The sequence below is a fragment of the Canis lupus genome, chromosome X, assembly GCF_003254725.2.
Source record: "Canis lupus dingo isolate Sandy chromosome X, ASM325472v2, whole genome shotgun sequence".
NCBI lineage: Eukaryota > Metazoa > Chordata > Mammalia > Carnivora > Canidae > Canis > Canis lupus.
This window is the reverse complement of record NC_064281.1, coordinates 27,975,842-27,988,684: the sequence shown is the minus strand read 5'-3', so window position 1 is coordinate 27,988,684 and position 12,843 is coordinate 27,975,842. Positions and strand designations below refer to the sequence as shown.

Here is a 12,843-nt window from a genome sequence, read left to right as displayed (position 1 = left end):
CCTTGCTAATCCTGGCTGAGATCTCTCACATGTCTGGCTGTTAGCCAGTCTAGGATGACCTCACCTGGGATTACGTGGCAACTTGGCTCTGAGTCATATGTCTCATCTCCCAGCTCTCTAGCTTAGGCATGTTCTCATGGTGAAGGTAGAGGCATGAACAAGGGAACAAAAGTTTCAAGCCCTTGTGCGGCCTACATTGGAAGTGGAACATTATCATTTCCCCTGCATTCAATTGGCCAAAGTAAGGCAATGTCCAACCCTGATTCCAAATGCAGGGGAGTAGACCCCACTTCTTCATGAGAGGAGCAACAAAATCCCATGGCAAAGGGTATGGATTCAGTAAAGGATGACATATTTGGCCCCTACTTTGCAGTTCATTTCCCATAGATGGTGACCTCTATTTCCATCAAAATTGGTTCAGATGGGAAGGTAGGCAACTGTTTACCTTATTTTAAGGAGCTTGTGTTTATAATTTAGAGCAGTTGCTCCTGAACAACATGACTCCCTTGCCAAGTAATATTGCCACACCAGAATAGTTCTCTCAAATTTTTTGCAACTCTAAAATTAGCTCCTAAATAATGCCAATATTCATCTCCCTTGAACAATATTAACTGTCTTAAGACATCAGTGTAAATATTGTGAAAAATGTGGTAAGAACTTCAAAATTAGATACCATGCTCTAAAGAATGAATACAAAAGACCATTGGACATTTGCCCAAGCTTGGGAGGCAAACCAAGTCCTCTCTGCTGTGGGCTCTCACACATCTCATGTCTCATCATCTCCCATCTTTCCATGTGCCCTGTGCTCCAAGAACTGATTCATCCCAGTTTCTTGAGTAGTTGATGCAATTTAATGTATTTGGTCCTTGGCATCCAAAATGTCCCTCTGCTTGACATGCTTTTCCTCTTTCCACATCTACCTGTTGATTTCTTTTTTTCTTTTTTAAATATTTATTTATTTGAGAGAGTGGAGAGAGCAAAAGAGCAGGGGTAGGAGCAGAAGGGTGGAAAGAGAGCCAGACTCACTGCTGAGCAGGGAGCCCAACATGGGGCTTGATCCCAGGACCCTGAGATCATGACCTGACCTGAAGGTGGATGCTTAACTGACTGAGTTACCCAGGTGCCCCCCTGCTGATTTCTTATTTAACTTTGTAAATTCAGTTCAAGGACTTCTGCCACTGCTAATCTCTCAAGCAACAACAACATCTCTTTTATTTGTGCTGACACCGTATTTATAATACCACTATTGACAGGGTTCTAACATAATGATATAATTATATTTGCTTAGGTGCGAACCTCCTTCCTGTCCATGGCTGAAGCTGTGAAAACAATGGCTGTAGCTCCTTTTGATCTTTTATCTTCCCAATAATTAAGCACCGGGAACAATATAAAGTATTTGAATAATACCTATTGAATTTAGTTGAATACTTTATCTACCCTCCTCCTTTGATACACGAGGAAAATAAGCAAATTACCAAAGAATTTATTCAAGTTCACCCAGTTGGAAAAGGAACTGCAATTAAATAAAAGCCTATTTGGCCCCAGGTGCTATATTCTTAACAGGCAACCACATGAATCTCACACGGAAGACTTTAATTAAGTGACTGGCATGTTTGAGTGGATCTCTCAAGAAATAACCACCCTAAATGCACAAATAAAACTTTTCCTATTTCCTATGATCTCAGTCTTCGTCAACCTTAAAGATTGCCTTAAATATATCTATTTTGATTTATAGCCTTCTAGGTTTTTGGTGTGGTGTATTGTTTTGTATTTTAATTTACATTAAAAAGCTGCCTTTTCCACATATCTCAGAGTTTAAAAACCTGTTTTGGGGGTGCCTCGGTGGCTCAGTCCATTGAGCATCTGACTCTTGGTTTTGGTTCAGGTCATGATCTCAAGGTCATGGGATTGAGCCACACATTGGGCTCTGCACTCAGTGGAGAGTCTGCTTGGGATTCTCTCTCTCTTCCTCTCCCTGTGCCACCGCCCCCACCCCACCCACACTCTCTCTCTCTTTCTCTCTCTCTGTCTCTAAAAATAAAATAAGTAAATCTTTTTTGATAAAAACCTTGTTTTGGTCTCTAGAGCAGTATTTACCAGATATATTGAGGAACCCCATGCTTGGCATACTGGACTCCTGAAGGAGTTAATAGAACCCCCCAAAAGAGTGATACAGCACTAAAAACTTAGGACACTAAAGAATTTTCCTAATGTACATATGTAGAATTATCACTGTGTTATTATCCTTCAATTACTAATTCAACCTAAAATTAGAAGCAATTTTGTTTGTAGGTTATATAACTGCATCTGACCTTCAGAAACCTCAGGGGAAAGAAAAAGAATAAATTAGTTAAATTATCCCTGCTTTATTGAAAGAGATTATGAAAATGAGCAAGTAAAATTTATCTAACACTGACCCTGAATGGAATGATTGTCAAAGAAGCCCAGCTCAAAACAGCAGTTACAAAGTAGAAAATGGTTAAGAAATCTGGAGATAGACTAAGTTTCGCTTGGTATCTCCCAATTTTTCACTGTGTGGCTTTAGTCAAGTTACTTATGTTCCCTCAGCTTGGTCATCTATAAAATGGGAATGATTTAAATTGATTGTTGCAACAGTTAATTAAAATAATCCATGTACAGTGCACAGAATTTTGACTGACATAAATTAAGCACTTAATATTTACTACTCATGTCTTTCTAAAACATATGAGGTTGAATCATATGAAATTGCCAATTTAGGGGAACATGGGTGACTCAGTGGTTGAACATCTACCTTTGGCTCAGGGCATGATCCCAGAATCCTGGGATCAAGTCCCACATCAGGCTCCCCATTGGAAGGCTGCTTCTCCCTCTGCCTGTGTCTCTGCCTCTCTCTCTGTGTCCCTCATGAATAAATAAATAAAATCCTTAAAAGAAAAATAAATTCTCAATTTCAACTATATTGACTACAGATTAAAAGTTTCATGTGATTCAAACTATTTGAAGGAAATAGAGGTAGAGTGGGGACAGAAGTTTGTATTTAAATATTCTGCCCTATGAGACTTTTGTCCTTTCTGTAGGTCTCCTGTTCCCTTGATTTGTCATTGCCTATAGGCAGTCCTTCCTCATAGCCATGGAAGAAGAGAGAATGAATTGTCCCAGGCTGACTTCCTATTGGGTAGTGGAAGAAGAGAGAATGAATTGTCCCAGGCTGACTTCCTATTGGGTAGTGGCAGGAAATGATTAGGAAGAAGTTGTATCTTGTGTAGTTGTCCACACAATTACATTGCAGTATAATTGAGAAATTATAAAAATGTTAATTTCACGAATAAGTTTTACACTTAATTAAAGGCATCTTCAGATGCCCTTTGGCCAAAGAGCTCCTTCCACTGGATCCAAACAAGCCTGAATAGTCCTTTCTCCCTCTGTATTTTGCCTGGAGCTAAGTGCCAAGAGTTGACATTTCTCTAGTGAGCATGTCCATTGTGTCACAGCATTCTTTTCCTTTTTAAAGCTTCAGAGTGTTATTTAGATGCTTTGAGATGAAGTGCTTCCTCTTGGAAACCTTATACTGTGCTTTTTCTGTCACAAAAGCTACTGTTGGGATAGAATATAACCAACCTCTCTTTCCATTCCTGGGTATCTCAACCTTAAATCCTATACCTATGTGATTCAATAAAGAAATTGAATTTAACTCTCAGAATTTTAAACTTTTAGGGCATATTTAAAGGTAGTATAAGAATGAAACCTTGGCATTTGTGACAATATGGCTGAACCTAGAGGGTGTTATGCTAGGTGAAATAAGAGTAAGACAGATATCATATGATTTCACTTACATGTGAAATCTAAAAAAGAAAACAAACAAAAAAAAACTGAAACAGACTCTTAAATATAGGGAACAAACTGGTAGTTGCTAGAGAGGAGGTGGATGGGGAAATGGACAAAATAGATGAGTGATATTAAGAGGTATAAACTTGTAGTTATAAAATAAATTAGTCACAGAGATGAAAAGTACAACATGGGGAATATAGTCAATACTATTATAATAATGTTGTATGGTGACAGATGGACTACACATATTGTGGTGAGCAGTATAGCAATGTACAGAATTGTCAAATCAGTATATTAAACACTGGAAACTAATATATCATTGTATGTCAATTATATTTCATTGTATGTCAATTATATTTCAATAATTAAAAAAGATTAAAGGTGGTATAAAATAGGTATAATCATGGTTTGTAATGTTTCCATATATTTTGAAAAAAAACTATTTGTGAATTAAGGTTATATCTAGAAATGTAAGATAGAAAATTAGTTACCATAATTATACTAATTTTTGTTTCAGAATACCTGGTAATTGAATTAGTACTGACCTATCTAATTTACAGATTGAGAAAACTCAGGCCTAGCTTAAGAATTCAGTTTTATTACACAGCATGTTAAAGATAGACCTGATCAGACAGCAAACCATGCTAACTTTTGGCTATGCACACTTTACTTTTGGGTTTCTAATAGACCATTTACAGATAATGACTTGATTTCCATTAACTATTGTTGTGGCTCCTGTAGAAAGTTCTAATGTGCAATCTGGTTGAATCTTCTCGTGTACTTAATAGTATAATATAGACGTTGGGTCTTAGTGATTGTATTTTATAAAGACCAGCTACCAAATAGCATTTTATATCTGATGACATTGTAAATCTATTATATTATAAAAATTAGCTCTTGAGTACTTCTTAGCTCCAAGGAGTATCTTGGATTTTTCTTGATTATCTGTGTAGCTCAGATTTTAGTGTTTTTCCTGGCATATAGAAGTCTTTAAAAGTACTTGATGCTAAGGAATATGAATAATATATGTTAATTCTCTTCTGTTAGAGCCCATAAAAACTTCCAGTACTTTGAAAACCCTATTATAGAAGAGGAAATGTCTCACTATGATATGATATTATCAATAATAGAAATAATATAGGAGGCTTGGGGAGAAACACTGAGGTCTTCATTTATTTTCTGTCATGGGCATCCCTGACACTGACCCCTTGGCCCAGAGAAAGTTGTTTCCCTGTCTGGGATATTGTATGTCTCTCTCTGGTTTCTCCCTCTCGATCCACTCTTCACCTTTTTCTTCCCTAGGAGGCTGACCTCTGTGGATTATATCAGCAGATTTTCTTGCCCTCTGGTTTCCAGTTGGATTTGGCTAATGGGGCCAGTTAGAGGAGGTCTCAGGGAGAGGAAAGAAAGACCAGGGTATTTATTAACTGCAGGATGGCTGCATTCATTAGCCAACTATCAAAGCTCCTGTCAGGGGACTCTCTTGGTTTTCTCTTTGTCTGGGGCCCAGTAACCGTCTCTTCCATCCTAAGTCTAGGAGTGATAATAACCATTCTCTACTACCAGTTCTAGTGACTTCTTTACACCCTGTCTTCCTCTTTGTAGATTGTCTCTTATTAAACTCTCCTCAAGTTACCTAAATCTTGCTAGGACCCTGGGACCCTTAAAGGAAGGTTCTATTCTTCACCTCCAGGTGATGACATTTAACAGGGAGAAGGAAATAGGAAATGTTATCAAAGTTGCTAAAGCATTTCCTATGCCGGGCAACATGTTGGAAACTTTATAATTATGAGCCCATGTAAACACCGTACTAAATTTTTGAAGTTGATCCGTTCTGTTACTTTGAGGCAGAATTTACAAGGAGAATTATGGAAAATATGGATTATTAAGAATTTTGGAACGAATTCATGATAGCTAATATTTATTTATTTATTTTTAGCTAATATTTATTTATTTTTTAAAAAGACTTTATTTATTTATTAATGAGAGGCACAGAGAGAGAGAGAGAGAGAGGCAGAGACACAGGCAGAGGGAGAAGTAGGCTCCATGCAGGGAGCCTGATGTGGAACTCGATCCTGGGTCTCCAGGATCACACCCTGGGCTGAAGGCAGCTCTAAACCTCTGAGCCACCCAGGCTGCCCTTAGCTAATATTTATTGAGTGTATCTTATGAATAAAGCAAATCTTCACAGCATTGCCACAAGTTAGGTAATAATGTTTCCTCATCTTGTAGATAAAGAAGGTATGACACAGCAAGGTCAAGTTACTTACTCAATATCACAGGGCTGGAATATGGCAGAACTGTAATTTGAACCAAAGCATTCTGGGTATAGAGGAATATTTTTATTCACCGCATTACACCCTCCTTGTGTTTTGTGAAACAAATTTCATTAGTGCAACTTTATTTTTCTTTCCAATTTCCCTCTGCCTCAACTTGATATCTTTCAATCATCACTTTCCAAAAATGAAATCCTAAACCAAATTTTTCTGTTTTTAAGAGACTGCCTTCAATGCAAAATTTATCTATGATACAAAAAGTTAACATAGAAGTCATTATTAAAGGGGTCAGTACACAGAAGGGGTGTGAGGAAGCTCCTAGGATGCTGGTTATATTTTTGTTTCTCCCTCAAAGTGGTGATAATATGAATGTATTTAGCTTGTAAAAACTAATTGAGCTAACGCTTAAGATATGTGTAATTTCTTGTATGTATAGTATACATCCAAAAAATGTTCTTATGAAATACTTTTTATAATCCATACTTAATATAACAATCATCTATGAGAAATGCTGATTTATACTATAATGGGTTGCAAAAATATGTTTTGAAATATTTTTGCCCTTCTTTTTGGTGTTTCCAGTGCTTTTGGTGTTTGTATTATTTAAGCATTTGTAGTTACAGAGAAGTATCTTGACTTTCTGAGCAACAGAGTCATCCAGAGGTTGACCTTTCTGTAGCCAGAAGGCCATGCTAAATAACTCCTGTGTTCTTTCTCCCTTATTGGAATATTGTATTGATCTCTGTGTATTTTTGGGTTAAAAGATTGATGTAACTCTGAAAAGTCAGGAGTTAAATATTTTCATATATGTGTTTCTTTCCCTTTCAATTTTTTCACTTTGATTTTTTTCATTTTGTTTCTCCCACTTACCAATCAACCTGTTTTTTTTTAAAGATTTATTTATTTATTTATTTATGATAGACAGAGAGAGAGAGAAGCAGAGACACAGGCAGAGGGAGAAGCAGGCTCCATCCCGGGAGCCTGACGTGGGACTCGATCCCCGGTCTCCAGGATCGCGCCCTGGGCCAAAGGCAGGCGCCAAACCGCTGCGCCACCCAGGGATCCCCTCAACTTGTTTTTTTTTTTTCTTTTGAACCTTGTCTGTGCTTCTGTATTTCTTTATATTATACAGACAATGATCAGGAAGCATTATCTCATTTTATGGTCCTTTCATCTTGTTATTTAAGGTAGCAAAGAAGAAGACAATATGTAAGTGAATGCAGTAAACTGCTGAGTAATATCAAAAATTCACTTTTTAAAGAAAATATTAGTCATGAGAGAGATTGAAGATGGAGAGCCACAGGGTTGTATGGCTCAAAGAGGGTTTAATGTTTTGTGTGTTTCACACAATAATTTTCATATACGTGAAAAGAAAGCCATTAAAGATAGGATTTTTAAAGAAATATTACTGTTTTCATGACATAAATGCCACTTACAACAAAAAGACATGGTAGATGTAGGAGATGAAAAGGGCCACAAACAAAATAAGATTTAATGAAAAGTAGCCCAAGGAACAAGAAAAAAGAGAAAAGGCTTGAAGCTTTTGAGTGCCATCCACAGTTACCAGTATTAGTAATTGAATATAGAGTGACATCTTTCTTTCTTGACTTTCACTCTTACACAGATACCAAGCTGAGAAAAAGCCAGAACACATTGTATGTGAGCTCTGCACTTTCTGTTAGCTTTAATAATTACCATAATCGTATTTATATCTAGAATTTGACCAGAAAATGAGAAGTCAAACAATAGAATAAAACCAAAAAAAAAAAAAACCCACAAACCATCCTATATTTATTGAGTGCCTACTGTTTGCCACGTCAGTCAGCATACATACACTGTTTCATTTAAATCTCAGAGAACTCTGAAGTGGTATTATTTCAATCTTCATTTTACTAGGGTACCTTGTTCCTCAGAAAAGTTAAATCACTTGCCTGAGACAGTGCAGCTAATGAATAGAAGACTTGAGTTTAAAAGTCATCTATTTTTGCCTCTCAAAGATGTGCCACTTTTGCTGTATCATAGCTTGATGTTGTGGAATGAGAATTTGAATCTAGCAAAGAAACATAAACCATCCAAGAGAAATAAAATGTTTTGTTTTCCCTGGGGTCTTCATACCACAGGAAGAATAAGACTTTGCACCTGAACATCCATGAAGTTAGAGGCTCAATATTGTACATTTCATTGAACATCACTCTAGTTAGACCTAAAAGGGGAAATCTCACTCATAAATGTTTGAAAATACTTTTAAAACAAACATTCATTAAGAGACAAAAGCAACATTTCCCTGGATTTGTGACATAAAACATAGGTGTAGATTGAGGGTCACTAGAGGGGAAGAGATTGGGGGGATGGGATAACTGGGTGATGGACATTAAAGAGGGCATGTGATAGAATGAGCACTGGGTGTTATATAAAGCTGATGAATCACTGACCGCTATTTCTGAAACTAATAATACATGATGATATATTTATTTTAAAAAATTAAAAAATAAAATGTATGTGTTCATAGACATTTGAACCTGCAGTCACTGCCTAATTTATACTGCCAGACCTGCAGTAAATTCATTCAATCTCATCTGCTAGGAGAGATGTTTTGGTGGAACATTCTGGGAGGGTCTCTATTAGGGAATGTGGTATAACAAATAGAAACTGGATTTCAGTTGTGATACTTTAATATATCGATTGTGTGAGTTATGAAAGTTAGGTAGGAGAGCAGAACTTATTCTCTGTTCCCTTGTTGCTTTCTAAATGCCCCAACTAGATACTCCTGGAGGCCTCTGATTAGCCTACAGTCTTTCATTCCCTCTCCATTTTGATTCCAGTTTAAAAGAAAGAATTATAAAATATGTTGGCCTGTGTATGAGTTTGGATCAAAGCAAGAGCCTGTTTGCCTTGTTGACCTTTGTCTAGACTCCTTGCCCCAAAGCATAAGCTTTATAGTCCTTGTGTCTTGGATGCTAGATGATCACTATGGCCTTGGGGTTCATACTTTACTCTGTGCCCCAATACTTCTTTCTCTGTTCCTACTTGAGTGAACATTTTGTCACCCACATCCTTCCTGGTTTGATAGACTTTGTTATATATCTATCTATCTATCTATCCATCCATCCAGATACGTATTTTTGATAAGAAGTATCTCTGTCAGCTAACTATATTTTATTTTCTTCAAAACTTGACATATTTCAGTGTGTAATATTCTTTTCATCGGTAAATTTAGGAGCCACTCACTTCTCAAGAGCATCTGTAAAATTTTGCTCCTAGTTGAAAAAAACAAAAAACAACAACAGAAAGAACAGAACCGAACAGCCTTTTTTTAAAATTTATTTTTTATTGGTGTTCAATTTGCCAACATATAGAATAACACCCAGTGCTCACCCCATCAAGTGCCCCCCCTCAGTGCGCATCACCCAGTCACCCCCACCCCCTGCCCACCTCCCTTTCTACCACCCCTTGTTCGTTTCCCAGAGTTAGGAGTCTCTCATGTTCTGTCTCCCTCTCGGATATTTCCCACTCATTTTTTTCTCCTTTCCCCTTTATTCCCTTTCACTATTTTTTATATTCCTCAAATGAATGAGGCCATATAATGTTTGTCCTTCTCCGATTGACTTATTTCACTCAGCATAATACCCTCCAGTTCCATCCACGTTGAAGCAAATAGTGGGTATTTGTCGTTTCTTTTTTTTTTTATAATAAATTTATTTTTTATTGGTGTTCAATTTACCAACATACAGAATAACACCCAGTGCTCATCCCAGTCAAGTGCCCCCCCTCAGTGCCCGTCACCCATTCACCCCCACCCCTGCCCTCCTCCCCTTCCACCACCCCTAGTTCGTTTCCCAGAGTTAGGGGTCTTTATGTTCTGTCTCCCTTTCTGATATTTCCCACACATTTCTTCTCCCTTCCCTTATATTCCCTTTCACTATTATTTATATTCCCCAAATGAATGAGAACATACAATGTTTGTCCTTCTCCAATTGACTTACTTCACTCAGCATAATACCCTCCAGTTCCATCCACGTTGAAGCAAATGGTGGGTATTTGTCGTTTTAATGGCTGAGTAATATTCCATTGTATATATAGACCACATCTTCTTTATTCATCTTTCGACGGACACCGAGGCTCCTTCCACAGTTTGGCTATTGTGGACATTGCTGCTATAAACATCGGGGTGCAGGTGTCCCAGTGTTTCACTGCATCTCCGAACAGCCTTTTTAAGGCATTGTAGACCTTCAACCAATTTTAAAGTGAAACCTTAATATCAACCCCCCAAATGCCAAGCTATTCCATGTTATATATGAGATTCTTGACAGAATTATAAAGCATGCACTCATCTTCTTATTAGTAAAAAGCTTTCCTTAAAGTTTCGTAAAAATGGCATGCTGTTTTGAGATTTACTCGTATATTATGTGTAGTAAAGGTGTTTTTACATATTCGTGTTTTGTGTTGTCTTCTTTTTCCCTTGCAATTTTTTTAAAGATTTGATCTATTTATTTGAGAGAGAGTGAGAGAGAGAACACAAGCAGGGGGAGCAGCAGAGGCAGAGGGAGAAGCAGGCTCCTCACTAAGCAGGGAGCCTGATGTGGAGCTCAATCTCAGGACCCTGGGATCATGACCTGAGCTGAAGGCAGATGATTAAGCTACTGAGCCATCCAGGTGTCCCTCCCCTGGGACTTTTAAGTGGAACTATTAGAGTAGAATTTCAAAAGAATAACTTGTAGTTATCTTTGTCAAAGCCTATATGTGTCTCGATTTTCAGAGCTGGCCATAAAAGGACTGATGGCCTTTTGGCAGGAATCTGTGTTCTCATTAGGTGAAAAACCTAGGCATTGACAGGACTTGTCACAGACATGGCTATGTGGTTGTAGGGAGAGCCTAAATCCTGTCTTCAATCTTAGAAGCTTCAGGGATGCCCTTTGCCTGGAAACCAAGGCTCTCCTTTATTTTTCTTGCCCTGGGAGAAATGCATAATCTGCATATGATCGAGGAATGCATGAGACTAACCCAAACACCTGAAAACTAATGTGGGGAACATTTTGGGGAAAGCATTTTCTGGTCCCCATACTATGGGAGCTCCCAAAGGTAATGCTCCTGGGTCCCTTTTACTGCTTCTGTGTGGCATTGCCTTTTGGGAATATTTGTTTTCCTGCTGGACTCACAGATCTACAAGGGCTAGGTGTATGTCTGTGTGATTTACTAGTGTATGCTCTAGCACCTGGCTCAGGTTTATTGATGCTCAATAAGTATCTGTCACTGATAAATTAGGACTTTCCAGAGAACCTGGGTGATGAAAGAGTTGTGAATGATTTCATATGAAGGGATTATAGGCTTTCAACCAGAAAAAGAAAATATTTGGGGGCATGACAGAAGAAATAAAATATTTGAGAGATAATCAGATGGAAGAGAATAAGCCCTAGGAAGCAGAATGATAAGCTAGGAAGAACCAGCCCACCGGGACTTAGACAGTTCTGGGACAAAATTTTGGTTTTACCGTTTTCTAGTTTTGTGACAAAGGGCCACATGTTCAACCTCTTTGTCTTATCTGTAAGATGAGTATGTGAATGCTAACCCACAACTATATTACAAAGATTATAAGATCCACTCACTTAGTAAAGTGTTTCTCATGAGTAGTTGCTACAAAAATACTAGATGCTAGGAGTGGTTACTATTCTTCCTCAGTACAATTCCCAAGCAAAGAACTGAGAAAAATAGACACAAAGATATCATGAGTATATTTCAACTCAATTAAAATCAGATCTTTCTAACATCTGAGCCATGCAATCGATCAGTTTGAGATGGTATCCAAAATGCATATTCAGAGAAAGCATTCTCTATGGGTGTAGGATGGTGGACCCTCTATGATTAGGTATTATATGTAGCCAAGTACATAAAACAGTTAAATTTTAAGCACCTACCCAGGGCAAATTGTACGTGGTCTTTGTTTCTTTGTGTGTTTACTTCTCTGTCCTTCCTAGAATCAACATTCAAAAAGTTAAATTGCTTTGGCTACAGATATCCAACTTGCGTTATTAAAAAGCAAATTTAAATAGATTGGACCTAATGATGATATATTGTTTTCTGTTTTTTATTTGGAGGGTCTCTTTTCATCCTTCACCCTTGGCAGATTAAGGGTTAGATACATTAAATATTCTTAAGCACAGCTTTAAATTTTAAAAGGCATAATCATGGAAATGGATCACTGGCAGAGTGCTTTGTTTAATTGGGAATATTTCATATTTCAGTTTGGGAAGCAGCACATAGAGAACCTCTTCAGTGACCTACAGGATGGGAGACGCCTCCTAGACCTTTTGGAAGGCCTGACAGGGCAAAAACTGGTATGTGACTTATTTATAAGAAAGTTCACATTAACCTTAGGAGGATTTACTAAGAAACTGGAAACTAATCCAGTATAGCTGTACTAGATCTAGAAAAATTCAATAATTTAATAATCAACGCTTTAACTAGCAATACAGGACCTATTCCTGAACAAAAAAATCTTGCAATATTATTTTTATTTTGGCATATTCTATCCTAAACAGAACTAGAAGGTGAAATTTTTCAGTCATATAATTTATGCTAATTAATAAATATTATTCCCTTGTAATGTTTGGTATCTTTGTTATTGAATATCTTTTTATAAGGCTTTTATTCATAACGATCTTTTAAGTTTAATTTCATTTTTTTGTTGTGACAAGAACACTTAGCTTGAAATATGGAAAATGGGGAGTTGCTGGTCAACAGGTATAAAGTTTCGGTTATG

General features: G+C 37.4%; 1 protein-coding gene across 12 annotated transcripts in view; it reads left to right on the top strand.

The window, feature by feature from the left end:
• The window catches only part of DMD (dystrophin), a 2,170,621-nt gene that overhangs the window by 467,270 nt on the left and 1,690,508 nt on the right, over positions 1-12,843 (top strand). For all 12 annotated transcript variants that reach the window (XM_025439443.3, XM_025439430.3, XM_025439477.3 and 9 more), the window contains one exon: positions 12,326-12,418. In XM_025439443.3, coding sequence (XP_025295228.1) covers positions 12,326-12,418 — 93 coding nt within the window. The remainder of the gene's footprint in view (positions 1-12,325; positions 12,419-12,843) is intronic.